The 27995-nt window shown below is 37.6% G+C and overlaps 5 protein-coding genes across 9 annotated transcripts; 1 reads left to right on the forward strand and 4 right to left on the reverse strand.

Moving 5' to 3' along the window:
* Positions 1-138: 138 nt before the first annotated feature.
* Positions 139-3524, reverse strand: LOC9314033 (probable sucrose-phosphatase 3a). Of its 3 annotated transcripts, XM_021025786.1 has the most exons (9): positions 2971-3524; positions 2673-2855; positions 2277-2579; positions 2030-2131; positions 1738-1932; positions 1367-1657; positions 1056-1242; positions 646-692; positions 139-554 (listed from the first exon to the last, which is right to left on the reverse strand). In XM_021025786.1, exons 2-9 carry the CDS (start codon positions 2730-2732, stop codon positions 465-467), a joined length of 1275 nt encoding a protein of 424 aa, XP_020881445.1. In that variant the 5' UTR covers positions 2733-2855; positions 2971-3524; the 3' UTR covers positions 139-464. The 3 variants fall into 3 exon arrangements, with proteins under 3 accessions (XP_020881445.1, XP_002877965.2, XP_020881446.1); XM_002877919.2 differs by having other exon boundaries at positions 2673-3524; XM_021025787.1 differs by having other exon boundaries at positions 2277-2541; positions 2673-3523.
* A 1322-nt stretch (positions 3525-4846) lies between these two features.
* LOC9314034 (TATA-binding protein-associated factor BTAF1) lies at positions 4847-17283 on the forward strand. 3 transcript variants are annotated; one of them, XM_021026788.1, is made up of 29 exons: positions 4847-4987; positions 5225-5388; positions 5529-5623; positions 6017-6234; positions 6379-6433; positions 7137-7218; positions 7493-7827; positions 8336-8435; positions 8528-9122; positions 9280-9412; positions 9521-9589; positions 9829-10040; positions 10156-10396; positions 10620-10793; positions 11256-11681; positions 11768-12211; positions 12354-12473; positions 12544-13008; positions 13138-13676; positions 14045-14537; positions 14618-14686; positions 14828-14932; positions 15036-15266; positions 15378-15641; positions 15730-15779; positions 16017-16126; positions 16218-16300; positions 16486-16698; positions 16779-17283. In XM_021026788.1, exons 2-29 carry the CDS (start codon positions 5337-5339, stop codon positions 16938-16940), a joined length of 6135 nt encoding a protein of 2044 aa, XP_020882447.1. In that variant the 5' UTR covers positions 4847-4987; positions 5225-5336; the 3' UTR covers positions 16941-17283. The 3 variants fall into 3 exon arrangements, with proteins under 3 accessions (XP_020882447.1, XP_020882449.1, XP_020882448.1); XM_021026790.1 differs by having other exon boundaries at positions 4910-4987; positions 5201-5388; XM_021026789.1 differs by lacking the exon at positions 4847-4987 and having other exon boundaries at positions 5047-5388.
* Positions 17284-17647: 364 nt separating this feature from the next.
* LOC9312319 lies at positions 17648-19468 on the reverse strand. Its single transcript, XM_021026791.1, has 3 exons — positions 18420-19468; positions 18196-18344; positions 17648-18123 (listed from the first exon to the last, which is right to left on the reverse strand). Exons 1-3 carry the CDS (start codon positions 19072-19074, stop codon positions 17866-17868), a joined length of 1062 nt encoding a protein of 353 aa, XP_020882450.1. The 5' UTR covers positions 19075-19468; the 3' UTR covers positions 17648-17865.
* A 371-nt stretch (positions 19469-19839) lies between these two features.
* LOC9314035 (uncharacterized protein At4g02000) lies at positions 19840-21411 on the reverse strand. Its single transcript, XM_021026584.1, has one exon. It carries the CDS (start codon positions 21383-21385, stop codon positions 20294-20296), a length of 1092 nt encoding a protein of 363 aa, XP_020882243.1. The 5' UTR covers positions 21386-21411; the 3' UTR covers positions 19840-20293.
* A 4447-nt stretch (positions 21412-25858) lies between these two features.
* LOC110228557 (uncharacterized protein At4g02000-like) lies at positions 25859-27300 on the reverse strand. The gene has a single exon (XM_021026237.1). It carries the CDS (start codon positions 27017-27019, stop codon positions 25859-25861), a length of 1161 nt encoding a protein of 386 aa, XP_020881896.1. The 5' UTR covers positions 27020-27300.
* Between the last annotated feature and the right edge of the window lie 695 nt (positions 27301-27995).

A 27995-nucleotide genomic window follows, 5' to 3' on the forward strand; every position in this document is an offset into this window, starting at 1 on the left:
ATATGGTAAAAAAAACGAAATCTGATTTGGAAAAAATGATCAAATACATATGATGAAATAACTGAATCAGTTTATCTGAACCAAAGGAAACAGAAATAGTAGAAAACAATCCATATAACCCAAAAAAAGAATTGCAAATCAAACACAAATTCTTTCTGAATATGTAGATGACAAAAGGTAGGGACCAAAGAAATGTAGGTTTTGTTGAGACCCAAAACTCTCTCTGCCCTGAAATGGTCCTGAACAGACCAAACTCAGGACCCAATATTCCTTATTTGTTAAAAAAGTATTAAAACCAAGACATGGCAACACCACTCTTCAGCTTTTATTCTTCTTCATGCTTATTATCAAATTCACACCATCCCAAACAAACATAACACAAAACAAACACACTATGTTCTTTGGTTAGCTTCTGTCCCAAACATGTGTCATCTTAATATGTCAGTCGAGATTAAGATAATGCTTTAGAAAACCCATTTTTCTTGATCATCTGAAAAAGATTCATCTAACCATGATTGGTGGATGTGCATCCACGTCAGCCTTTGCTTTTCCTCCTTTCAATTTTAACCAATTTTCAGATTTTTCAATATCATTCAACCAAATCTAATCGCTTGAAATCTTAAAAGGACATGAATCAAGGTTTACCTTATAACTCAGTAAGACTTTTGTTGAACAAGACCGTACTTTTCCCTCTGCAAACACGAGCAAAACATTAGAACATGGAAGCAAACTTCTACAGTATTCAGTTATAATGAGGAAACACAAATCAACATCTTTTGCTATCATCTAAACAAATCCTTAACACCTTCTAGAATTCTAATTGCAATTATAGTCCTGTAGTCAAGATGAAATCAGGTGATCGTAGTTTCTGCTAAATCATTTCCTGGCTCGATAAGTCACAAGTAGAAGCTATGGAGCAGAAGTGAACAGAACAAAAAGAACATGAATTATATGGCAATGGTGATCAGTACAAAAAACAAGATATTGTTTGAAAAACTATGAGTCAAACGATTAATCTATATCTTAGAAGAAATCTGAAGAACTAGATTTCTTACCAGATAACTCATGCTTGTCAAATTTTGCAAGCCATGTATCTGAACTGATATGAGAAGACGAAACATTATCCAACCAAATGCGGAGCTTCTTTTCCTTCCCGTCACCATGTAAATGTTCCATATCATCTATCCATTCATGTATTGGTTTCTCCACTCCAGACGGATGAACAAAAATACCAAGTGGACTCTGAAACATTGCAACAGTATAACAATTAAGTCAACTAATCAGTCTACACAACACAGGCAACTGAAAACATCTTCAAAATAATCTTATGGAAGGAGAGAACTTTTTTTTGTCAAATAACACTTACAGAGAGCGATTTCAAATTCTGCAAATACTTGTCAGACTTCTCCACCTCTCCACAACGCCATCTCTCATAAAACAAATAAAACTGAACAACCTCATGAGCAAGATTCAAACTTTCCGCCTGGAAAATTTCAGAGTCCAAAACATCTCTTGGAGAGACACTTGGTCCCAAATTAAACCTCTGAATGGCTTCTATAATACCAGCCCCACATCTCTCGGACGCATGAAATATTTTTGGATTGTCCTTTGCATTTTCTTCATGCCATTGCAACAATTCTTCATGAGAATTGCTAACCTTAAACAGTAAAAATATAATCACAATTACTCACGCGTAGTCAAGTATGATCAAGCTTGAAAAATCAGTAGGGGACTAACCATTACACCATATACTTGAGAAATGTTGAAGAGCTCAGAATCGTTTCCAGAGTCACCGCAAACAAGTGTATTAGAAGGCTGATTGCCTTCAATATCCAACTTGTCAAGTAGATATGTCAAAGCACCTTGTTTGCCAGCTCCTCTTGGTAATACATCGAAAGCATAGCCATTGCTATAAACCAGCTTCACATCCACCTAATAAGGATATTTACTGTCATCAGCACCAAAAGTAACGAACTATGATAAGAAATAGACATCAAGCTCACATCAAGAGTACACACAAAAATCTCACCCCACGCTCCTCTAATATCCCTGGAAGTTCCTTCATTATTTCAACAGCGTCTTCTCTTTCCACAAAAAAACTCACTTTGTGCTCTTCTTGGCTCTTGTCTGGCTATAACAGACAACACACACAAAAAAAGGAGAGATTTAGAACAACCAAATTGCTACAGATTCAGCAGGAAATACAACATAACAACTCAAATCAGGTAAGTCTCCAAAATCTAGACTAGCAAAATCCTCAAAACAATGATACAAACCTGAGGCTCAAGTTTAGGGAATTTAAGAGTTTCCTCAACAACAATGTCTCTGTTCCACTTATAATCCAAACGAGCAGTCCAAACAACATCAGACACTGTTGATTCACCGCTGTACACAATCTCAGAACCTACAGAAGTTACGGCGATGTCCGGAGTCAACAACGGTCTCTTCTTTCTTAGACTCATGTAAGAACTGAAAGACCTCCCGGTGCAGTAAATAAGCAATGAATCATGGCGATAGTGAGCTTCCCAAAGCGCATTGAACCTAAGAAGATCGGTGTTTTCAGGATCATCGTGATCCACCTGAGAATTTGGTGAGAATTGTTTTGATTCGTCGAATCTAAAAGACGAATTTGAAATCAGAAGAGTGTGTGTGTGAGAGGAAGTAGAAATTACCAATGTGCAATCAAGATCAGCAACAAGTATGAGACGTGGTGGTCCTTCAAGCCTATCCATCGATTTCCGAATTCCTCTTTGCTTCTCTCTCGTCGTCTCTTTGCTTAACAAACTTTTTGGTTCCTTTGTTCTTGACTTCCTTGGGAAGACGAAGTTTTCCTTTCCTTTCTTTTTTGAACAATTCTGTAGATTATTTAAAGGGTGAATTAGCTGTGTAGCCATATTTGCATCAAAAATAAAGAATATAGCCATATAATTTAGGTAATTCAGCAAGTAACCAAAAATCCTAAATAATTACAAGTCTATCCCTGCATTATTTTCCTATTTTCCAATTTGCCATTATTCTGAAACGCATATGTTTTTTGTCGTCGGAGCTCAGGTTTTGCGCTATTAGCAACGGCGTCGATGTAGAAAAGCCGACAGAATCACTGAGCGTCGAGCATGTTTGATATTAGAAGTATCGATTCATGGTCGAAAAGCTTGGGTTAAATCTAAACAGAGCAAAAAAAAATTCGAAGACGGAGGAGTAGAATTAGAAAAGATTCTTAAGGAATCCGGTGTCTAGATTCGATGGTGGTAAAAGATAGAGATGAGGGTGGTGTGAAGAAATTGCATAGCCGGGACTAGAGGTCTCTTGAGGAGGTGATTGGCGGTGGAGATGAATCGGTTTCCGACGAGTATTCAGGTGATCGATGGATAGGAAGTGAGGTTGGATTTGATCGGATATCCATTGTTGGACGGAGGAGAGATTGGTGAGCTGTGGGATTTGGTTGTTCGGAACGGTGACAGTGGCTAATTGGGGGTAAAAGTGTATATATTACATATTATATACAGAATATAGTAGTCTTTTTTTTTTATGGTTACTTATTTAATTTGTTGTTTTTTATGGTTATCTACTCCAATTTTCTTTATTTAAATTAGTTGTAATCTTTTTAGTATTTAAATTTAATACAGTTATTTATAAGTTAGAAATTTCCGTAAGCACGTATTTATATACCATGTCAACGTAACGAAATTCCCCTCAAATTTCAGTTTTATTACGATAACACGACGACCATCACATGATGCACTACTGGATGGTCGTCGACTCTCCGTATTACTATTTTATCTTACGAGAAAATGTGCAAGAGAAGTTGCTCGGTAAGTCGACCACTGGTGACAAAAAACGATAAAAGTTTTACTGGGAATAGAGAATGATAAACCCAAAGTTGTTAGAGATGTAAAACGAAAAAAAAAAGATTGTTTTGGTACCGGTCTTGTGGTTAATAACTATTTAATGATAAACCTTTAATTACATTGGTAAGGAGTTACCAATCTAAGTCCAATTTTTTTCGATCTAACTTTATTGTGATTTACTAACCTCATTTGCGGTAAAATCTCAGAGTTAGCACACTTTCACACAATAATTTGCTAGCAACATCTTAAAAGCGTTACTGGCTTGTATGAGATTGTTCAAGTTTGTGACGATACACTCGAAAGCTACTTCAATCATTTCAACAACAAAATCATGTCGATTTTTACCATAGATGATCGTAATGGTAATGGCCACGAATTCTGCTCCGACTATTAAAAGAGTAGCTAGTAAATAGTATAAGTGAGACGAAAAGTCGCACCATGCATCTAGTCGTTTTACGAGAGTCCAACACATAAAAGAGATCGCTCTGCCGAAATAGAAGCTGACATAGAAAATTCGGCTGACTGGATTTGGTCATAATGCTATAGAAAAACCCACCGAATAGCCATAAACGAGAGAACCATTCGATTCGAATGACGTAATTTTTACGAGAACGAAGACCACCAAATCCAAAAATGTGTGGCACTTAGGAATTAGGATGGAGGTCAAAAAGTTTTTTTAGAAGAAGTTAGTCAGATGATAAAAAAATTTAACTCATGTATATGTGAAATATATATGTGGATAAAATAATAGTATAATTCAATAGATTCTTGTAAACAAGTACCAATATCTTTTTGAGGTCTTTGTTTATTTTCTTTAAACTCGAGGTCTTTCTTTGAAGGTAACAATTTATAATTTCATTTATCTTACAGAAAATCTCAATTTTTAATATATAAATATTTGTCATAGGTACGGGAAGAGCGGTTTGTTTTCCAGCGAAAAAAAAAAAGAACGGTTTTTCCCCATTTGTTGTTTGTTTTTTTTTTTTTTTAATTATTTTCGCCCCTGACTTATTTTTTTATTAAATTAATTATTTGCAATTTTTCCTCGGAGGCTAAAAGAAAGACAAGGAGGAAGAAGAAGAAACCAGCATTATATATGAAGCATTCTCTGCTCTTGAGAACCTCGCAGCCTTTACCAGGTAATCAACAAAACCCTAATTTTCTCTTTCTCTTATCAAATTTACTTTTCTTCTCTTTCTCGGATTTTCCCTAGAAAATCACGAGGATGACGACGAGAAACGGCTATCCCGAGCCAATCGAATTACTAAAAAAAGCTTTGTTTTGATTTTCTATTTCCGAATGCGTGATTTCGATTTCTCTTTTCCAGAATTTGGTCATTGATTTATCTGCAGTGTCTCTGTGTGTGTGTGTTGTAGGGTTATTAGTTTTCGCTTCGTGATTGGATGAGCTTGGATGTGGAAGTGAAGCTTAGACGAGGTTCACTTTTGTTGTCATCATCATCAACGTCGTTGTCATTGTGTCCTTCACATGGCACATCAACAATCTTCCCGACTCAATCGTCTCCTTACTTTGTTGGACAGTATCCTTGATGTTTCCTGATTGTTCTTTTGTTACCGATACTGTATATGATGCTTCCTTTTTTTTTTTTTTTGTTGCGTTTCTTCGTATCCTAATCCTTTAAGACGGTACATGTTCTCCTTAATTATAATTTCTTTGTAGCTGGTTCAACTCAAGCTACTCGGCTAACTGCAGCCAAGCAGATCGGGGATATTGCAAAGTCTCATCCTCAGGACTTGAGCTCTCTTTTGAGAAAGGTATAGTCATGTGTTTACTTATCTATGGATTACCGAGATATAGGGCTGTGGTTGATTGTTATACTGATGGGAATCAATGAAAATGGTAGTGAAAGTTACATATATTACGCGTCCCTAGCGTAGATGCTCTCTTGGTCTTTTTTCTAAACCTACTATTCTACCCAATGTGCTCAATATAGGCGGGTAGACAGAGTAGAATCTTTGAGGCTTGAGGAGATATTATGTGATGTGTGATTTTGGAGCTCCTTTGTGTATGGGTGTCATCCCTTGTTCGATGGGTTTCCATTTTGGCATTATAGTTTAGGTTTACATCTTTCTAAACTGCTAAGTCGGTCTTTACTTTAGATTTTTCTATTTGTCTCTTTAGCTTAACTCTATTTTTCCGGTAATTAGGTTTTGCATCACCTCCGTAGTAAAAAGTGGGATACGAGGGTTGCTGCTGCTCATGCTATTGGTGCGATTGTTCTGAATGTCAAACATCCTTCATTGAGTGAACTGTTAAATTCTTTAGCAACGAAGTTGGGTGAGGCCGGGATATCTGATAATGTAGATGAAGTGGTGGCTTTGCGCAATCTTCAGTCCAAGATTCTGGCAAATGCACCCTTTAGAAGGTTATTAATAGCTCTGTTATACAATACATATGTTTTTTTATATCATCTACTGTTAAGACTTCTTAGCTGGATTTTAGATGTCTTTCTCATGTTAAGGTTTTCTGATGTCTTTTGATGTCTCTAACTTTTGGCATGTGCTAACAGCTTTGAGATGAATAAGGTTTTAGAGTTTGGCGCTTTGTTGGCATCTGGTGGACAGGTAATTCATTATTTGCTATTGTTTACTTGTCTAGGTCATTTTGTAAGATTTCAGCCGATTTATCTCTGATGTAATTTCTTCATTGATATATTGTCTTTAGGCCTAATCAATCATCTTTGTGAGATTACATTTTTGTTAGTCTTAAATCGTTTGGGATAAGTAGGCCACTGGAATGACATTAAGTTTGCCGGCAATCTGGTTAGATCCTTAGAAGTGTTTAGGTTTAATCAAGTTTTCTCGGCATCACAAAGAAACATGTTGGATAGTCGCTACTTTTGAATTCTATACGCTATTGTTGTTGAGGATCACATCCTTAGCATAATTGAAACTATTTGATTGAAACTATTAGCAGGCTTTTTTTCACCAAAAATATCCTTTGTCTGCTGCAACCTGTAAAATTTGTTTCCTACAGTTTTATTATTTGGCCTTAAGAAATTATGTGACTTGGTTTGTAACTAACTGTTTCAGCACAATCTGTTGATGCAACATGATACCTTGCCTTTGTTCTTTTTCTCTGAACTTTTGGTTTAGGGGAGCATGTGATGAAACCTTTATTGCTCCCTTTATCCTTACCTTTTTTTTCTCCTCTAATTTTGTTGGTTTTCTCATAAGATACGTTGCAGTTCCCTTGGTGCAAACCAATATTAGATGATAGCCAAAATTATTAGCTGTTTCCTACATGAAGAAACTGTTTTTGGTGCAGGAGTACGACATTTTGAATGACAATTCCAAGAATCCAAAGGATCGAGTGGCTCGTCAGAAAAAGAATCTCCGACGACGTCTAGGTCAATAGCTTGTCTCCTTTTCTATTAATCAATTTCCATGGGGAAAGTGTTATCAGTTGTCTGATTTCATGAAATGTGATATACGGTACCAGGAAGATTATATGTATAAATATTGAGAAATCAGTATATGCGTAAAACCATTAGAATAAGTCTATTACATCACTACTATTGTTTCTACTTGTTATCTGTAAAGTTGACTCTGTATGCTCTAAATATTACTGTTTTACTTGATTGATGCATCTATTGAAGATACTTCTGAAAATCTATGAAACAGGTTTGGACATGTGCGAGCAGTTCATGGATGTTAATGAAATGATTAGGGATGAGGATCTTATTGAACAGAAGTCCAATGTTCCTGCGAATGGGGTTGGGAACAGATTATACGCAAACTATTCTCCACATCATATTCAACAATTCGTTTCAAGGATGGTTCCCCGTGTCAATTCTAGGAGGCCAAGCGCAAGGGAATTGAATTTACTGAAACGAAAAGCAAAAATAAGCTCAAAAGATCAAGCTAAAGGTAGCTGCGAAGTAGCAGATGTTGAGATGCCATCGTCTCATGCCTCAACCTCAAAAAGAATATCGTCCGACTCATTGGACTCGGACAAGGTATTTGGATAATGTATACTCATAATGACGGATAACCATCTTGCATAATATGAGTTGCTGAACGTTATTACAACCAACTTGAAGTCTCATTAGTCCATTGATATGCTATCCTTGGATTCATCTTTAACTTATGCTGCTTCTCTTAGGTGTATAATCTCTTGCGAATGTATAGTCCACACATAGGCACAGACTTAATAACAGTTTTCATATTTTGTTTTAGCAATAAATCTCAAGCTGCATGAAGAAATTTCATTACTTATTAGAATTCTAGGCACTTCTGATTTTGGCAGACCATATTTCATACTGTATTTTCACTTCTGTACGTAGGAGTATAATCTCTTGCGAATGTATAGTCCACACATAGGCACAGACTTAATAACAGTTTTCATATTTTGTTTTAGCAATAAATCTCAAGCTGCATGAAGAAATTTCATTACTTATTAGAATTCTAAGCACTTCTGATTTTGGCAGACCATATTTCATACTGTATTTTCACTTCTGTACGTAGGCGGACATTGGTAATGAGGATGATATCGAGCCTGATGGGGATGGAAAATGGCCTTTCCATAGTTTTGTTGAGCAACTTATTCTTGACATGTTTGACCCTGGTAAGGTTCATGTACTTGTGCCATATACATTTTACTTTTTTCCACTTATTGAGTTCTAGTAAAGTTGATTAATAATCTGATAATGTGGTCAGCATGGGAGATCCGCCATGGAAGTGTAATGGCTCTCAGAGAAATATTAATGCTTCATGGTGGTTCTGCTGGAGTGTCAACAGAAGAGTTTAGCTCAGATAATGGGTTTGAGTTGAAAGAAGTCTTGAACAAAGTAACACGAGAAAGAGAAATCGACTTAAATATGCAGGTTTCAGAACATGAGCTGGAGCCACTTCGGAAAAGACCTAAGATTGAAGATCCATCAAAATCATTTATTGATAACACTGTTTTAGAAGTTATTGGGGGTTACTCTGATATTAATGTTAAAGATGAAGATGCTGAGTTTTTACTGCCACCAGTGAAGGTCAATGGTCAAACTGACTCTAATTCTACGAAAGTGGAACCTCAATCTTCTATGGATGATTCGTCATCTCACTCTGAAATAAACCATGTGGCAGAGGTTAACAATCATTTTGAAGATAAGAGTTTTGTTGAGGAAGCAGTTATACCTAAGCATCAGGAAGAAAATCTCGAAGTGTTGGATTTGGTTAAACAAGCTAGGCATTCTTGGATAAAAAATTTTGAATTTCTCCAGGATTGCACCATTCGCTTCTTATGTGTGCTATCACTTGACCGGTAAGACTTTGGTACTTATCGTAGGTTTTCTTTTCCATTTTTAGCTGTTTCTGCTTCATAGCATCTATGGTAGCACGATTGTTTAGAATGGTTCTGATACTGGCTGAGATTTGATTGGTCATTTCTTAGTTAATGATTCGCTTTCCCTCCTTTGCAGATTTGGGGATTATATTTCTGATCAGGTAGTTGCTCCTGTGCGGGAAGCTTGTGCCCAAGCACTTGGTGCTACTTTCAAGTACATGAATCCCTCGGTGATTTATGAGACATTAAATATCTTGCTTCAGATGCAGGTAATATTTATCTTTTGACTTTTTTAACTACTCAAAACTAAGAAACTTGTTGCAGTCTCTATTAATTATAAAACTGTTTGGTAATCTTTATCATTTATATTTGTTCAGCGCCGGCCTGAATGGGAAATTCGTCATGGAAGTCTTTTGGGCATCAAGTACTTGGTTGCTGTGCGACAGGTAAAATTCCAGCACATGAGAGCTAATTACACATGTTTGGAAACTGAAAAAGGACACTTTTACTGTCCTCTTTTACTGTTTTCTCATGTCTAGAGAACTGAGAACTTATATCATGATATGTAGTAGTTTTTGATTTTCTGAGGCTCTGTGTAGCTTATTCGACTTCTTGAAATGTTCTTGGTTTGTAGAGATGCTTGTCCAGTGTTAGCTTTTCTTTCTTATTCGCCCCTTTTTTGCAGGAAATGCTCCAAGATTTGCTTGGCTATATTCTTCCGGCGTGTAAAGCAGGGTTGGAGGATTCTGACGATGATGTGCGAGCAGTTGCTGCTGATGCTCTTATACCGGCAGCAGCTGCTATTGTCTCTTTGAGAGGACAGACATTACTTTCCATTGTCATGCTACTGTGGGATATCTTGCTTGAGTTGGATGACTTAAGTCCATCAACCAGCAGGTAAACAAGTGTAAAATTACATGCTATCCTTTTCATTATCCAAAATCCTTCTTTTCTTGGTATTTGGAGTTTTCTGCACGAAATCAATTTTGATCCAGTGAAATATTTCTTGCAGTGTTATGAACCTCCTGGCAGAAATCTATTCTCAAGATGACATGACCCTGGTGATGCATGAGGAATTATCACTGGGGGAGGAACAAAATATTGACCTCAATGAAATGGGTCATATCGAGAGTATTGGAGAAAGAAGAGATGTCAAGGAAAGCCCTTATGCATTATCAGGTTTAGCCCCTAGGTTGTGGCCATTTACGAGGCACGACATTACATCAGTTCGATTTTCTGCTATTCGAACTCTGGTAGGTTTCTATTGTTTATTCTACAATAGAATCTCTCTCGGTGCTTGCTTCCTATGTTTGTAGTCGCTTACATGATACATGGTATCTTGTGCCTTGAGTTTCTCTGGCCTGTCAAATTTAACAGATGTGAACCCCTTTTGTTTACTTCAGAATACACTTTAGTACTTTACTTTATGTTTCTTTTATATGTTATAGTGTGCTTTCCTAAATTTTCCCCTGGCAGGAACGACTTCTTGAAGCTGGATGCAGAAAGAACATTTCTGAGCAGTCTAAAAGTTCTTTTTGGCCATCTTCTATTTTAGGGGACACCCTGAGAATCGTCTTTCAAAATCTTTTGCTTGAATCAACTGAGGAGATTCTGGAGTGTTCGGAGAGAGTGTGGAGACTATTGGTTCAGGTACTTAGTAATGAAATGTTGCTTTTCTTTCAAAACACTCCTAAATTTTTTCTATGCCTTTTTTCTCCTTCTTCTGCACCCTTAGAAATCAAAGGGTTTTCGTTCTTGGTTTCCAATTTGCATGGTTATATGTGGTATTTTTTCTTGCATATGTAAGATTTTGATATTAAATCCCACGATGATTAGAATGTGTTTGCATCTGAACCCTTTTTATTTTATTAGTAGCTGGGTGCCTTCTACCTATTTTACCCAGAGCCTAAGCGCTTAATGGTATGGAGGTAGATGTCGGATGTTGTGAGAATCATGTTGCTGATTGCCTACGAATTTGGGTCATGTAGTGTATCTACCTGAAAACGTGTTATTGTTATTACTTTTTCGTTTCCTTGAGGTTTAAATGTTTAATACAGCCTATTTTTTTTCTTATTTGGGCCTAGATTATCTTTTATTTCTCTTCTTTTTCAGTGCCCAGTGGATGATTTAGAAGACGCTGCAAAATTCTATATGGCTTCGTGGATAGAACTTGCAGCTACTCCTTATGGCTCCACATTGGATGCTACGAAAATGTTTTGGCCAGTAGCTCCGCCTCGTAAGAGTCATTTCAAAGCTGCTGCTAAGATGAAAGCTGTCAAACTTGAGAACGAAGCTTCTAGCATTATGGGATTTGATTGTGCAAGAAGTTCTGCTTCCCTCGAAAAACATGAAGATGTTTCTGCCAGGTCCACTAAAATTATCGTCGGCTCTGATATGGAAATGTCAGTGACCCGCACCCGGGTAGTTACAGCATCTGCATTAGGTATCTTTGCATCCCGGTTGCGAGAGGGTTCAATGCAGTTTGTGGTAGATCCACTGAGTAGTACTCTTACTTCTCTGTCCGGTGTTCAGCGCCAGGTATGCATCTCTCTATCTCTGTATCTCGTTTTCTCTCTATTACTAGACATCTGTTGCATGTTTGTACTAAACCTCTGGCTTTGCAGGTTGCGTCCATTGTGCTCATCTCTTGGTTCAGAGAAACAAAATTCAAGGCCCCTACTGATGGAAGTGGAAGTTTGCCTGGTTTCCCTAGTCCTCTTAAAAAATGGCTGCTAGATTTGTTAGCTTGCTCAGACCCTGCTTTCCCTACTAAAGACATACTTCTTCCTTATGCTGAGCTCTCAAGAACGTACACGAAAATGAGGAATGAAACTTCTCAGTTGTTGCATACAGTTGAAACCTGCCATTGTTTTGATAAGTTATTATCAACGAATAAACTCAATGTGGAGAGCGTGACTGCCGATGAGACAATTGACTTTGCATCAACACTAGCTTTGTGGAACAAAGAAAGTGTTGGAAATGAATCCTTAGAAAAGCAAGTTTTTGAAGATGTGGAGTCATCTAGGCAACAGCTATTAAGTACTGCTGGTTATTTAAAGTGTGTTCAGGTACATTGGGATCTATTGTTGATACGATTCATGTGCTATTTTAAATCTTGATCTACTAGACTATCATGTCATGTAAATTAAACGTTTCCATTTCTCGAGATTGAACCATTTTTATCCTCTATCTGGACTTATGTTTATGCAGAGTAATCTACATATCACAGTCACCTCCCTGATCGCTGCTGCAGTTGTTTGGATGTCAGAATTTCCTGCTAGACTTAATCCAATCATCTTGCCGCTGATGGCTTCGATTAAAAGAGAGCAGGTAGCAACTAAAATCTAAATGTTTGTTTTTATGTAAGCTGAACTGAACACTGACTCTGTGCTGTTTCAAGGAACAAATACTACAGCAAATAGCTGCTGAGGCTCTTGCAGAGCTCATTGCATACTGCGTAGATCGGAAGCCAAGCCCCAATGACAAGTTAATCAAGAATATCTGTAGCTTGACGTGCATGGATCCTAGCGAAACACCTCAAGCTAGCATCATTTGCTCTATGGATATCATTGATGATATGGATTTTCTGTCCTCGCGGAGTAACGCAGGAAAACAAAAAGCAAAAGTCGTGTTGGCTGGTGGCGAAGATAGGTCTAAAGTTGAGGGTTTTATCACGAGGAGAGGATCTGAACTCGCGTTGAAGCATTTAAGCTTGAAATTTGGTGGTTCCTTGTTTGACAAACTCCCAAAATTGTGGGAGTGCCTCACTGAGGTTCTTGTTCCTGAAATTCCTGCTGATCAACAGAATATTGACCTTAAAATAGAATCTATTTCGGATCCACAGGTCTTAATAAACAACATCCAGGTATACCCAGTGAAGTGTTTTTGCTTGTGTTATTTGAAGGTTTAGTTTTAGGAATATGCCAAAAACGAAGCTTAATATTGAATATGCAGAGCCTTAACTTGGTGTACTTTTATTTTCTATGTTTTCCAGGTGGTACGTTCAATAGCACCAGTGATGGAAGAAACACTTAAACCTAGACTACTCAGTCTCCTGCCTTGTATTTTCAAATGCGTTCGCCATTCCCATGTAGCTGTTAGATTGGCTGCTTCTAGATGTGTTATGACAATGGCTAAATCAATGACAACAAATGTCATGGCAGCAGTAGTGGAAGGTGCTATTCCAATGTTGGGAGATTTGACATGCATTAATGCTAGACAAGGCGCAGGAATGCTTATTGGTTTACTTGTTCAAGGGCTGGGTGTTGAACTGGTTCCATATGCTCCTCTATTGGTTGTTCCCCTCCTAAGATGCATGAGCGATGTTGACAGTTCAGTCAGGCAGAGCGTGACACGTAGCTTTGCTGCCCTTGTACCTATGCTTCCATTAGCACGTGGCGTACCCCCTCCTGTCGGGTTGAGCAAGGATCTATCTAGCAATGCAGAGGATGCAAAATTTTTGGAACAGCTACTTGACAACTCCCATATAGATGATTACAAGCTTTGCACTGAGCTAAAAGTTCAATTAAGAAGGTAATTTAGTCTAGATTAAATGAAAGTTTATTCTCTGTTCTGAGTGTCTCGAGGTGTCTGTGTTGTCTTTCTGATTTGGTCGTTTCACTGTCATATTTCCTGGTTTTCTTGCCTTGGTTTTCTCAGTTGCATCTAAACAAAATTGAGGGTGTGGTTTGTGAGAAATGGTAGGACATTGAACTTTTTGTTGGTTTGAGCAGGGTTGAATTCAGGAAATTTGGTCTTGTCTTATCCCGGTCCTTGGTTGATAGGGATTAGACGCATTTTATAATCTATATCAATTTTCTATATTGTTGAATTGAATTGAGTGGGAACTTTATTGCTTTTGAAATATTATTCTGGAATATTTATCAGTTTTCTGTTTTCAGGTATCAACAAGAAGGAATCAATTGGTTAGGATTCCTGAAGCGTTTTAAGCTCCATGGAATTCTCTGCGATGATATGGGGCTTGGTAAGACGCTTCAAGCATCTGCAATTGTGGCATCTGATGCAGCAGAGCGTCGTGGTTCAACAGATGAACCAGATGTTTTTCCATCTATAATTGTTTGCCCTTCAACATTAGTTGGTCATTGGGCATTTGAAATTGAGAAGTATATCGACCTTTCTCTGCTAAGCGTGTTGCAGTATGTTGGCTCTGTTCAAGACCGTGTTTCTCTCCGTGAACAGTTCAACAACCACAATGTCATTATAACATCTTATGATGTGGTCCGCAAGGATGTTGATTATCTGACACAATTTTCATGGAACTACTGTATCCTGGATGAGGGGCACATAATTAAGAATGCTAAATCTAAAATAACTTCAGCAGTAAAACAATTGAAGGCCCAGCACCGACTTATCCTTAGTGGAACACCAATACAGGTTACAATGGAGTGCTCGACTTCCCAGAAAGTTTAATACGTGTTCTTTTATCTTGAGTGATATTGTTTCCTTTTTTGCAGAATAATATCATGGAGCTGTGGTCCCTTTTTGACTTCTTGATGCCTGGATTTCTTGGGACAGAGAGACAGGTAGCGCTTATACATATTTCCTGCTTTTTGTTGTTACAAATTACCAATTTATAGGGTCACGTTTGAAAGTTGTACTTTGAAGAAGTATTTTTGGATATTCTTTGTTGTCATAAACGAGACATGTGTTTCTTTATTGGGCAGTTTCAAGCATCTTATGGAAAACCGTTGCTGGCAGCTAGAGATCCTAAATGCTCTGCTAAGGATGCTGAAGCGGGTGTACTGGCAATGGAAGCACTCCATAAGCAGGTACTGCTGTTTCTTGAGTTCATCTTTTCCGGCTTCTTATTTTCCGTTGCAATTGTTGAGAATTTGTAACATCATGACCTCATAACATCTTCATATCACGTAGGTTATGCCATTCTTACTCAGACGTACGAAAGAGGAAGTCCTCTCTGATTTGCCAGAAAAAATCATTCAGGACAGATACTGTGACCTTAGTCCTGTGCAGTTGAAGCTTTATGAGCAATTTTCTGGTTCAGGTGCTAAGCAAGAAATATCTAGTATCATAAAAGTTGATGGGTCAGCAGATTCCGGAAATGCAGATGTTGCGCCAACAAAAGCATCCACACACGTTTTCCAGGTATAATATTGTTTGCTGCATTGAAGGCAACAGCAATATTTATATTCACTCCCACCTATCAATTTTACAGTATGGGGAGACCTGATTTTTGTTTGGGTTTTAATTTTCCAGGCACTACAGTACCTGCTTAAACTCTGCAGTCATCCGCTTCTTGTTCTTGGGGATAAGGTTACAGAGCCGGTGGCTTCTGATTTGTCAGCAATGATAAATGGATGTTCGGATATTATCACTGAGCTTCACAAAGTTCAACACTCTCCAAAGCTTGTTGCTCTTCAGGAAATTTTAGAAGAATGTGGAATAGGTTCTGATGCTTCTAGTTCAGATGGCACTCTTAGTGTAGGCCAGCACAGAGTTCTGATATTTGCACAGCACAAAGTATTTACATCTCTGATTTCTTCCATTTTTCCGTTGGGTTTGTTTCCTTACAAGATTGTCCAAGACCTAACTATGTTATATTATGCAGGCTTTGCTGGATATCATTGAAAAGGACTTGTTTCAAACCCACATGAAAAGGTGAGTTCAACTTGTGAATATACTCTTTTTATTGTCAGTGTAGTTCTATTAGAGGACTCTGTACTGATTAAGTGGTCTCCTAATTTCTGACTTGAAAAGTCTAAAACTGATCAGCAGCCTTTTTCGCTTAAGTTGTATTGAGCTTAGTTTGTTTTTTGTGCCGGAGCTTAGCAGCCATGTTCCATCCTTATATCTGGCTTCTTTTGCTTATCTGTTTTACCTTTTTCTTATAAACAGTGTCACATATATGCGACTAGATGGTTCAGTTGTACCGGAGAAACGGTTTGAGATTGTGAAGGCCTTTAATTCAGATCCTACAATTGATGTTCTGCTCCTGACAACACATGGTATGCTTTTTCCATTCAACAATGAAATTCTGCTATTTTGAGTTGATATTGTCAGCAAGTTCTCTGAATTAACTTCTTTCTGATCCTTCAGTTGGTGGGCTTGGGTTGAACCTGACCTCTGCTGATACACTTGTATTTATGGAGCATGATTGGAATCCAATGCGTGATCATCAGGTAAGGATTTATATTTTTCTTTGGCTTACGTCCATGGAATTGGCCGAATTTCACTTTGCAAGGAGGAAAAGTTCCACATCTCTTTCATTTTCGATTGGAAAGAATGAAAAAAAGTATTGGCACACACTTAAGATGGTCTATTATTATTGAGGTTTGCTAATATAGAGGTGAACAAACTGTGGCAGGCGATGGACAGAGCACATAGATTGGGACAGAAGAGAGTTGTAAATGTACACCGTCTGATAATGCGGGGCACACTTGAAGAGAAAGTGATGAGTCTCCAAAGATTCAAAGTGTCGGTTGCCAATACGGTAATCAATGCTGAGAATGCAAGTATGAAGACAATGAACACTGATCAGTTACTCGACTTATTTGCTTCAGCTGAAACTTCTAAAAAGGTATTCATTTTATTTTATAGCAAGTCTCTCTAACAGAAGAAGAAGTTTGGTTAATCCTCAATTATCGGTCTTTATTGTAGGGTGGTGCGTCTTCGAAGAATGGATCAGAGGATAATGACCAGATTGCTGGAACTGGAAAAGGACTGAAGGCAATTCTAGGAAACTTAGAAGAACTGTGGGATCAATCACAGTACACAGAAGAGTACAATCTTAGCCAGTTCTTAGCTAAGCTCAACGGGTAATAGCATAGTCAAAAAGCCAAGAATGTGTGTACATATTTATTCAGCTCGATTCAGGAGAACCCGACAATTTTGACGTTCCAAACAGATAAAAGGTTACATCCACTCTTTTTTTTTCTCCATTTTGTTTTTGTTGTCAATCTTTTAGATTCATAAAAGAAGAAATGATTTTAAAATTATAAAAGGAGAAATCGAGAGAAGAGAGGTTGATGACATCGAGTCGTTAGTTTTGGCAATACGACCGGTCTAATGTTTGTGACCGCCCAAGTAGTTTTTGTAGTGATTCTGAATCGTGTAAATACGCTTTTAACCAGCTTTTCCTCTTCTGTTTCAGCTTTTTTAGTTAGTTTCTGTTTCAAGTCATCTACTTTTTCTTGTTTTGTCGGTGGTTTAAGTCCAAAAGCATAAAACAAGTAGGAAGGGAAAAGCATTACTCTTGAGTAATCGACAAATCTCTCAAAACCGACGCCAATTGAGCCCTATTATTAATCTTGAACCAATAAATTTTAGGTTTTTGGCAATTTTTATTCTGAACCGAAAAATGACAAAAAGAAAAAAAAAAAAAAAAAAATCCGAATTAACTAAACCAACTCGTGGTGGTTTCAATGGTTGAAGGATTCGAGATTTTCTATGCAGTTTAATATTGGCAACTCTTTTCACACGCTACGAAGATTAAGTGTTGATAATTTCCCGATTATCAAAAATAATAGTCGAATTAACCTTGCTGAAAACTTGGATAAACCATCCTAGAAACATCTGTTGCCCTCTTAAGAGTTACATAACCTTCCTTGTTTGTTTTTTTTTATCTAAAAGAATGAGAAAAACATTGCAACACCTGAAAACAACAATCTGACTCTATATACACAAAATTCACAACCCCACACACAACAACAGTAGTTTTTCACAAAGTAAACCTATAAAAGATAATTCAGTCAACAACATCAGAGCAGAGAAAAGATGAGATAAGATCTGGATCACCAAATTTTATGAGCAAGTCAAGATACTGCATAGCTTCTTGAGGAGTAAGACCCTCTAGTAGGAAATCAAACGAATTAGAATGAGTCCCACTCATAACTTCTAAGCCTTGATTCAACAATTTCTTCTGCTTCTCTTTCCCCATCTCTGCAGCTTCCACCATTGGCAATAAATCTTTCTCTTCCTCTTCAAAATGTGTTTTACACATCATCTGTGTTCAAAACAAAAACCTCCAAAGTCAATCATTACAAAAAACACAAAGGTAGACTTTTGTTCATTATACCTGCAATGATTTGAAACGTGAAGCAAGACTAAAGAGAGCTTCTGAACAAATCCCAGAATCCAACACTCCAATGGATTTGATATCTTCTTTGATTCCATTCATCATTGGTAATTCTCTCCCATGTTCCTCATTTGCACTTTTACACATCCCTTCACAAAAATTTGCAGAGAGATCAATTTCAACATTTGACAATAAAATCCAAAAAAATCAGTTCTTTGTTTTACCTCGATCAACAGATTCAAGAACAGGGAACAAGATTCTCTCTTCCATTTGAGCATGTTCAAGCATAAGCTCTTGCAAATGTGTATAACTCTTTGCAAATTTCCTAATCTCCATCTTCGGTGTTCCCACCGACGGATCCACCGCTTTTTTACCTCCACGCGCCGCTAGATCCTCCGACCATCTCAACATCCTCTCCATATGCCACAACATACTCCTATGCTGAAGCCAAATCGCTCTCACTATCAATGGAGTCGCTTCGTCGAAACCTTCTAGATTAAACTTCCAAATCATCAAACGCGGCTCCGGGAACTTATCCTCGATGTAACGGAGAAGAACCTCTAGAGATCCTCCTGATACAGTCTCCGATCCGATTTGAATCGTCGGCTTTTGGTCTTCCGATGGAACGAAACGGAGAGGGACTTTCTTGTGAAGAAGAGCGAAACGGAGATACGAAGTCACCAGACTGTTAGGTGGTCCGTACAATCTCACTGTTGCGGCGAAGCTCACCGTCTCTGTTTTTGTGGCCGTGGCGGTGGGGATTCGTTGGGTTGGTGGTGCAGTGGCGGCGGCGGTGGAAGAAGGAGGAGGTTTGACGACGAGGTCAAAGGGAGAGATCTCAGCCGTGGATTTAGTGGAGCTGGAGAAGCAGGTTCCCATATTTGGTGAAGAAAACGTGAGAAACGAAATCTCGAGAGAGAGAGAGAGAGAGAGAGAGAGAGAGAGAAGAAGAAGTTGGAGTGAATTGCAAGAAATTGGAGTCGGAGAAGATGAGAGAGAGATTTAGAGGCGCGTTTGTTGAGAGAATGAAAAAAGGTATCACGCCATTATCAAATTGCCAAAAGCTTTAGGAACTTGAGATATACTATAATTCAGAGTCCATTTTTCTTTCTCTCCATTAAAGTGTTTCCCATAATTGAATTATTAATAAATAAATACTGTATTTTTCTTTGTTCCTCAAAAAAAAAAAAAAAAAAAAAAAAAAAGACTTGAGATTTTTGACTCTTTGGAACTTTGCTGGATCACTGGTCATGTCATAGTCGTCATGACTACATAATTTTATGTTTTTCGATACAATTATTTGTTTGATTTAACAATCTAAAAATGTTTGATTAACTTGTCAAAAAATACAATAGTACTAAGTTAGATGAAAATATTTCTCACTTTATGTTGAATCAGTGTATGAGAATTGAGGATAAAAGGAAGAAAACAAATGTTTTCTTTTATTGTTGAGATTTTCTTCAGTGTTTTGTTTATGCCACCGAATTTTTCTTTTAAAGAGATCTCGGTGTCATTAATTCAAAATGGCATCTTGTATATCAATTATCTATCAATTTTGGAGGATTCTCTTTAGTTATTGCGAGATACACCACATATGTAAGTAATGTCTTTGTTTTTTTTTTTTTCCAAAGGGTCTGATATATATATTAAACAGAGGCTGCATCCATCAATGGGAATCCATTTTGGAGAGGCAGTATAATTTACAACCTAGAGATTTTACAAACAAAGGAGCTAAAAGATATATAAACAAAGTTAACAACTAAGTAAACATCACAACTAAGGCAGCATTTGTTAAAAAGCTATACATCATAACAATCCCAATAAAACCAGAGGAAAAAGACTGCAGTCTTCATTCCTGATTTCAAAGCTTCCATCTTATGCATGTGTTATGACAGCTTCTGGCTCCCCATTGTATCTACTTAGACTGAGTAAACTATTAAAAGAGGCCTAGCCTCCACAAAGTTAACCAACATCCAAAGTTGACTAAAACCAAAGTGCTTCCTTATTTTTGTTAAACAAAGCACTTCATGCCCTCAAAAGGTTGAGTTTACAGAGTATAAGGGCACGTTATACTCTTATTACCAAGGACAGAGAAGATCTATGGTGGCTGACCAGAAACCGGATAAAACCTGATTCCATGATCTTGTCTGCATCTCCGAGTGTTTCTTTCAAAATTGAGATCCACTTGTTTGTCTTTTTTCCTTTTGGAACTTTCACCAATTTCATATCTAGCTTTGGTATGAACTCCACGACTAGAAGAAGAACTTGAAGTATCAAATCTGATGGGTCGATGTTCCTCCACCATCTGATTCAGGTCCAAAAGTGGAGAAGCAGGATTTGGTGGTTGAGAGATAGGACTGTAAGAGGAGATTTCCGAGCTTGAGCTTGAAGACTGATTTTCAAGAGGAGGAGGAGGAGTAGGATTGTTAGATCCAGCTCCCTCATTCCAAACAGGGACCACTAGAACATCTGCATCATTGTTATCTTCATTTTCTTCATTATTTGGAGCAGCCTGAGGAACCAAGTAAGGACAGTGAGCAACATCATGGTTGATACGACAACAATTTGTACATATCCTTTGAAGTCTTTCATATTCAAAACCAATCATGGCTTCTTCTCTGGATTCAAACCTGACTCTCCTGAAGAACCTCAGACGATCTGTAATACTGATGCGCACCTTAACTCTGATAAAAGCTATCTGAGTAGATGTGATCTCATTAAAGTCTACTTCAATAACTGGTCCAAGAGTATGAGCAATGAAGCGAACCGACAACTCAGACACATAAGGGGGAGGGATTCCCCTTACCTGTACCCATAAGTCTATAAAAGTGAGGAAATCAGGCCCTGGAAAGTCCACCCACCTTTGTAAAGCTACAAACCAGTGATTATACAACCATGGAGCTCTCCTTATCACTGAGACTAAGTCAGACTCAGAGCGAAAACGAAACTGCACACACTGACCATCAAGTATACGTCCATGAACTCTTGCAGCCATGCCCCTGCCCCAACTGCGAGGTAAAGCACTAAGGATCCTTCTGAGGTTTTGTGCATGAGTGTTGAGAGGTCTCCCAATAAGACTGAGTCTGTTGCTAGCAACAACACTAGTATACACTTGGTGTGGAACAAGGAGTTCAGGGTCATCACGCCCTAGAACCATATGCTGCAAATCATGCCATATTTCATCCGCCATCAAGAGAAAAGAAAAAGAAAACCAGAAGAGCAAAAGAAAGAAGAAAGAAAGGAGAAAAAGAGAAGGTATAGGAGTGAAGAACTGAGTGAAAGAAATATATATAGGAAGGTAAAAAGAAGAAGGCGGCAAGAAGAGATAAGTAAGATAAAAGAAAGAAGACTAATAAGACAAGGAGTGGTAAGCAAACCAAGGAAAACAATGATTATAGCAGATAATCATCGGTAAAAATCAAAAAATATCTTGTTTTGGCCTCTCTGAAATATAGTAAATCAATCCATGCTTTTGACTGGAGACTTATCTAAACAGTAAACTTCAAAAAGTCAAACTCTTATAGCGGTAATATATCAGGAACCAATGCCATATGAGACAAAGATGCAGCTTGTTTTTTCTCCTGATAAAAAAATTCCCCTAGCCAAGAAGGACAGCCTTGAGCAACATACGAAGATATCCTGTAATCAGAAGTAACACTCCTAGCTATCCTAGAGGCGCCTAGATTACACTGAATAGGTTCCAAAATGATCTCCCATCTAGTCTTATTGTTACTCAAATGTAACAGAGGAAAAATATGACTTACAAGTGAAGGCCAAGCAGTTGGTTTGTGTAGCGCCTGAATAATTTCAAATGTTGTAGCACCAAAAAGAACTTTTTCAAATTTCAAACTTTGCATGCTTTCAAGAGCCCATTTCCAACTCCTAATTTTTGCTTCAAAAACAGAAGCAACCTGAGAATAAGATCTTCTACTATGGAGTAACACAGTACCCATAGCATCTCTGACAACCCAAGAAGCACCAGACAGAGCATATTTTTTTGACCATGAAAAACCAATGTTGCATTTGACTTCATCCCATAATGGAGGAGACCAATGAGAATCTTTCATCAAGGAAATAGGAAAAACCTCAGGGCTTAACAATTGAGCAGATAACCAAGCTGTAGAATCCTCATAAGCTTTTTGTATTAACAATTCTGGAGGATAAAGAGAGCCATTGAAAAGCAATTTGTTCCTATTTTTCCATAAAAGCCAAACAATCCAAGGAAAAACTGATCTACTCTCAATCATGCACTTGGCCTTCTTTTGCAGAGTTATAAGATACTTTAAGTTCACCATTTCTGAAGGTCCAAAACCTCCAGAAGGAGAAGGAATATGAGAGAGAGCCCACACCTGTCTAGCATAGGGACAAAGGAAGAGGATGTGGTTGATTGTCTCTTCCTCAGCACCACATAAAAGGCATCCATCATAGTTCTTGATTCCTTTTGTAGCCAACCTTGCAGAAACTGCAATAGCCCCTTTAATGCTTTTCCACAAGAAAACTTGAATTTTTGGAGCTGTTTTAACTTTCCAACAATCAGCTAACACAGAAAACAGATCAGGAGAAATGGTTGATTCACTAAATTTCTCCTTGTTGGCCAGTCTAAAGATCATCTCATATCCAGATCTCACCGAGTATACACCATTCCTGTTCCAAGCCCAACAGAAAGAATCTTTTCTTGCTAATAATGGTGGAGTGGATATAATACGCATCACATCATCATAATGAAAAAGTCTTCTAAGAAGACTGATATTCCATAAACTAGAGTGACAATCAATAAGAGAGGCTACCTTGAGATTAATATTCATTAGGGAATGAAGACCAACAGGACGTCTAGCACACTCATCAAAAATCCACTTATCAATCCAGACTAAGGTATCCTTCCCATCACCAATAACACTCTTGAGTCCTTTGCTAAGTAAATTTCTTCCAAAAACTATACTTCGCCAACCATAAGAAGGTCTAGAACCCAATTTTGCATGTAAGAAAGATGTTTTCCTGAAATACCTGCTTTTGAAGAATCTTGAAAACAAACAATCCGGGTCATTCAATAATCTCCATGCTTGTTTTGCAAGAAGAGCTTGATTAAATAATTCCAAATCCCTGAATCCAAAACCACCAGCAGATTTTGGCATTGTCATTTTGTCATGACTGATCCAATGAATCTTGTGTTGAGATTGAGAATTACCCCACCAATACTCCATCATAGCACTAGTCAAGTTCTTGATAGTACTTTTAGGAAGTTTAAAACACATCATGGCATATACAGGTAAAGCCATGGCAACTGATTTCAATAAAACTTCTTTTCCTCCTTGAGAGAGCTTTTTAGCATACCATCCTGTGAGCTTGGATTGAAGTCTTTCCTTGATAAACCCTAAAAGCTGCTGTTTGGAACCACTAAGACATTCAGGAAGCCCCAAGTATTTCCCTGTACCACCCTCCAAAAAAATTCCTGTTGCATTTTTAACCCAATCTTTGGTATCCTCGGCAACTTTAGAACCAAAAGTAATAGCAGATTTCTTCTTATTAATCTGTTGACCAGACATTTTTTCATATTTCTCAAGACAGAGCAGAACTGCATCACATTGATCTTTTGTTGCTTGACATAGGAATAAGCTATCATCCGCAAAGAGTAAGTGATTAATAGCTGGAGCAGAGGAATGATATTTTATACCTGAAATAACACCTTGATCTTCAGCTTGTTGAAAAAGGTGAATCAAAGCTTCAGTGCCTAACACAAAAAGAAAAGGAGAAAGAGGATCTCCTTGTCTAATACCTCTTTCAGGTATTATGAAACCATAAGGTTGATCATTAATCAATACCGAATAAGACACCGAAGTTACACATCCCATAATCCAAGAAATCCAGATGTCAGAGAAACCCATAACTTGAAGAATTCCTTTCAAAAAAGACCATTCTAACCTATCATAAGCTTTTGACATATCTGTTTTGAGTAGCATGGATGATTTAGAAAACTTCTGATGAGAATGAAGACTGTGAATCACTTCATGAGCTATCAAAATATTATCAGATATCATTCGTTCTGAAACAAAAGCTGCCTGAGTAGGTGAAATAAGCCGAGGAAGATGTTTTTTCAGCCTATTGACTAAAATTTTGGATACTATTTTATAAAGCACAGAACAGAGGCTGATTGGTCTGAGATCAGTCATTCTAGAAGCTGCTGGAATCTTAGGGATCAAACACAAATTTGTGTGATTCCATTCCTTAGGGAGAATACCAGTGTGGAAAAAATTTTGGATCTCTGTAATGACTTGATGTTTAATAATCTCCCAATACTTCTTAAAAAAGAAACCTGTCAATCCATCGGGCCCTGGAGCACTGTCACTATTAATGGAGAAGGCAGCATTTCTAATCTCATCAACTGATGGAAATTTAGATAAATCAGCATTTATCTCAGATGAGACTCTGGGTTGAAAATTGTCAAGTAAATCAGAAGCCAGAGTCGGTTGTGAAGATTTAAAAAGCTGAGTGAAATACTGAGTAGCTACTTCTCCCTTTTCTTTATCTGAGAAATGATCCTTTCCAAAATCATCAACAAGACACAGCAAAGAGTTTTTAGCTCTAGCAGAATTCACTGAGGCATGAAAAAATTCTGTATTTTTATCCCCATCATGCATCCATTTCTCCCTGCTCTTCTGTCGCCAGTAAATCTCTTCTTCCCTAAAAGCAACAGCTAATTCACACTTAAGTTGGCGAATGCGAGAAAAACAAGGATTAAGAGATTCATCTTGCAGCTTTAGAGCTTTTCTTAATCTTCTAATCTTCCAATCTGAATTTGACCAAAAATTCTTCTTCCACCCTTGGATTGCTGTTTTACAACGTTCAGCTTTAAGGAGAAAACCAGAAGATGTTCCTGAAGGGTCCTTGTTCCAAGCTTGAGTAAGCATTTTCAAAAAGGATGGGTCCTCAGCCCATCTTTTATCAAACCTGAACTGACTTCTAAAAAATTCTTTATCCCCTGAAAATTCCATCAGTACAGGTTTATGATCTGAACCAAGTTTCTCTAAAAACCATTGATGAGCTTTTGGGAACATAGAGAACCAGGCCGGGTTCCCAAAACACCGATCTAACTTGCACTGAATCCATTCTTTGTTCCTTATACCACCCCAGGTAAAACCATTACCAGTACTGCCTAGTTCAGACATATCACAGATCTCCAAAAAATTCTTAAAAGATTGAAAAGAACTATCAACACGAAGAGGACCACCTAGTTTTTCCGAGTTAGATAATATTTCATTAAAGTCTCCTATCATACACCAAGCCTCCTTTCTCAAAATACCAATCCTAGAAATCCTCTCCCATACTATAGGTCTAAGATGAGCTGCTGGATTCCCATAAACACAAGAAATAAACCAGATCTTTGAGTCATTGGAAATCTTTAAATCTATGAGGTTCTTATCAGCAAAAAGTACCTCAATGTCTAGAATATTTTTCCAAAATATTGCTAGACCTCCACTGAGCCCATCAGGTTCCACAGTTCTAAAATTATCATAACCTAACCAACCATGAACTTTTAAAAGAAAGTCTTCTGAATTCTTTGTCTCCATGAGGAATAAGATGTCAGGGAAATGAATTCTTCTCATTTCCTTAAGATGCCGAATTGTCCAAGGATTCCCCATACCTTGGCAATTCCAACTTAAGATGCCTAGTGATACTGCGATGGTTCACAAGGAACCACCGTATCATTGTCTCTCTTAAGATGTTTAGCAACACCTTTTCCTTTATCTAGGCCTTTCCGTTTTAAACCAACTTCAGAAGGAGCCACAGAAGCTCCTATACTTCCTTTTTTTACATAAACCTTTTTCTCTTTAGATTTTCTAACCCAAGACTCTGGTTTTTTACTAGCAGTCCCTTCTTCTAAATGAGAGCCAGAAGAGCTTGCATCTAAGCAACCAGAAGAGAAAACAAAAGATGATCCAGAAAGAGAAGTACCTGATGAAAACTCTGGAAGTAGATTGACCTGGTCTGGTAAGGAAGTCTGAGAAGAGGAAGCTTTGATTGCATCAATCAATAATTTTGGTGATCTTTGAGACTGATTAGAGCACGGAGAATTCATAGGAGCAACAACTTCTTTATCTTGAGCAAAAGATGAAGTAGAAACTGAAACCTCCTTCAAAGTAACAGTCAAGCTCGGAGGAGGTATGAAAGGACATTTTGATTTATCATGAGTTAACCTCTGACACTGAAAACAGCGTTTACGAATCCTTTCATAGTCAATTCCAATCTTAACTATAGATCCATTCGGAGTTTGCACTTCCTTGAAATTTTTCAGCCCTTTAGAGACATCTAAAAGGACTCTGACTCGTACAAAATCCCGACTTTGAGCTTGTTCTTCTTCAAAAGGAAAATCAATGATCTGTCCCACACGCTCAGCTATCGTCGCAATTGTGGCCTGAGTATAGTTATTGACAGGAATATTTCGAAGTCGAATCCAAACCGGAAGGAACATCAGGTAATCAGGTGGAGGATTTTCAACCCAACGTTCCATAACTACACACCAATCGTCTTGAGTCCACACACCAGTTTTCAAAACCTCAATAAGATCCGCCTCATTATTGAAGATAAACTGAAATCGATCCCTTGATAAAGCTATCCCACGAACCCGATCATATAATCTCCAGATTCTAGGCATCTCTAAGATCCATTTATTCATACGTTGATTATCAGGATTAAGAAAACGACCCAATAGACTTCGCGAATTTCTTTCAGTGGCGAAGAATTGAGGTTGATTGGAGAGAATAATTGGTTTATCTTCCTCTTCTTCAATTGACATCTCCTGAAGATACTTTTCCAATTGAAAATCCATCACGGATTTCCAATAACCAAACCAGAAAAACAGAGGAGAATTAAAGCTGAAACCTAAATAATAAAACCTTGATGTCGAGAGTCACCAGAATCAACCAAGAGTAGAGAGTTTTACTTCAACAGAGGAATTTTCAAAGGATGAAATTCAAAACCGGTCAGAAAACGAGAATATCTCCGGTGAAGGCTCTGCTCAGACAGAAGAAACCTGAGAGAGAAGTACTGAAACCCAAAGATTGGGACGGCTATGATTAAGACGGCGAGAAGAGATAACGGCTAGTTCACCTGCTAGGAGAGAGAACCCACACTTTTTTTTTTTCTGTTTGCTTTTTTCAATAATTCTTAAGTAATGTCTTTGTTTAAGAAGATCTTCTCTATATATAACCCAAAATAAAATCAATGGTAAATAGGAAACCAGTTCTGGTTTATTTCGAAATCAAGTTAACATTAGTTTTGAGATAATGAATCGGTTTCTTTTAGTATGTTTTCTATCAATCTATCATCGAAATCACTCTTGGACTCGGCACTCACATAAATCCAATTCTCTTTCGAATATATTAGGTTAAAATACAATTTACATGTTTCATGCAACCAAAAACCCTTTAATGTATTTTGACAAGATGGTGTTAATTAATTGTTAATTTAAGTATCACGCAACTAGGCCTGGGCATAAAATCCGAAATCCGAAAACCGATCCGAAAAATCCGGCTCCGAATCCGAACCGAATAGTCACAAAACCCGAACGGATAATGAATTCTCCTATCCGAATTATCCGAACCGAACCCGATCCGAACCGAAAACCGAAAGGATATCCGAAAACCAAAAATAAAATTATATATCCAAAAATATTAGTTATATTTAGCTATAATTTTATAACAAATAACAAAAATACCCTAAATAACCTAGATATTGGAAAGTTTTTAGTTATATTTGTTAATATTATACATATTTTTTGAAAACTTAGCCAAATTTTAGTAAAA

The sequence above is a fragment of the Arabidopsis lyrata genome, assembly GCF_000004255.2.
Source record: "Arabidopsis lyrata subsp. lyrata unplaced genomic scaffold ARALYscaffold_5, whole genome shotgun sequence".
NCBI classification, from domain to species: Eukaryota; Viridiplantae; Streptophyta; class Magnoliopsida; order Brassicales; family Brassicaceae; genus Arabidopsis; species Arabidopsis lyrata.

What these genes read in the sequence shown, in the direction of transcription:
- LOC9314033 (XM_002877919.2), bottom strand. Translation starts at nt 2,924, where the DNA reads ATGGCTATATTCTTTATTTTTGATGCAAATATGGCTACACAGCTAATT. An exon ending in TCCCTAAACTTGAGCCTCAG is followed by an intron (nt 2,132 to 2,276) that starts GTTTGTATCATT and finishes TGTCTGTTATAG; the next exon opens with CCAGACAAGAGCCAAGAAGA. An exon ending in TGACAAGCATGAGTTATCTG is followed by an intron (nt 693 to 1,055) that starts GTAAGAAATCTA and finishes TCGTGTTTGCAG; the next exon opens with AGGGAAAAGTACGGTCTTGT.
- LOC9314034 (XM_021026788.1), top strand. Translation starts at nt 5,337, where the DNA reads ATGGCACATCAACAATCTTCCCGACTCAATCGTCTCCTTACTTTGTTG. An exon ending in TTTCAAACCCACATGAAAAG is followed by an intron (nt 15,780 to 16,016) that starts GTGAGTTCAACT and finishes TCTTATAAACAG; the next exon opens with TGTCACATATATGCGACTAG. An exon ending in TCTGCTCCTGACAACACATG is followed by an intron (nt 16,127 to 16,217) that starts GTATGCTTTTTC and finishes CTGATCCTTCAG; the next exon opens with TTGGTGGGCTTGGGTTGAAC.
- LOC9312319 (XM_021026791.1), bottom strand. Translation starts at nt 19,074, where the DNA reads ATGGGAACCTGCTTCTCCAGCTCCACTAAATCCACGGCTGAGATCTCT. An exon ending in TCTTGAATCTGTTGATCGAG is followed by an intron (nt 18,345 to 18,419) that starts GTAAAACAAAGA and finishes ATTTTTGTGAAG; the next exon opens with GGATGTGTAAAAGTGCAAAT. An exon ending in CACGTTTCAAATCATTGCAG is followed by an intron (nt 18,124 to 18,195) that starts GTATAATGAACA and finishes TTTTGAACACAG; the next exon opens with ATGATGTGTAAAACACATTT.
- LOC9314035 (XM_021026584.1), bottom strand. Translation starts at nt 21,385, where the DNA reads ATGGCGGATGAAATATGGCATGATTTGCAGCATATGGTTCTAGGGCGT.
- LOC110228557 (XM_021026237.1), bottom strand. Translation starts at nt 27,019, where the DNA reads ATGGATTTTCAATTGGAAAAGTATCTTCAGGAGATGTCAATTGAAGAA.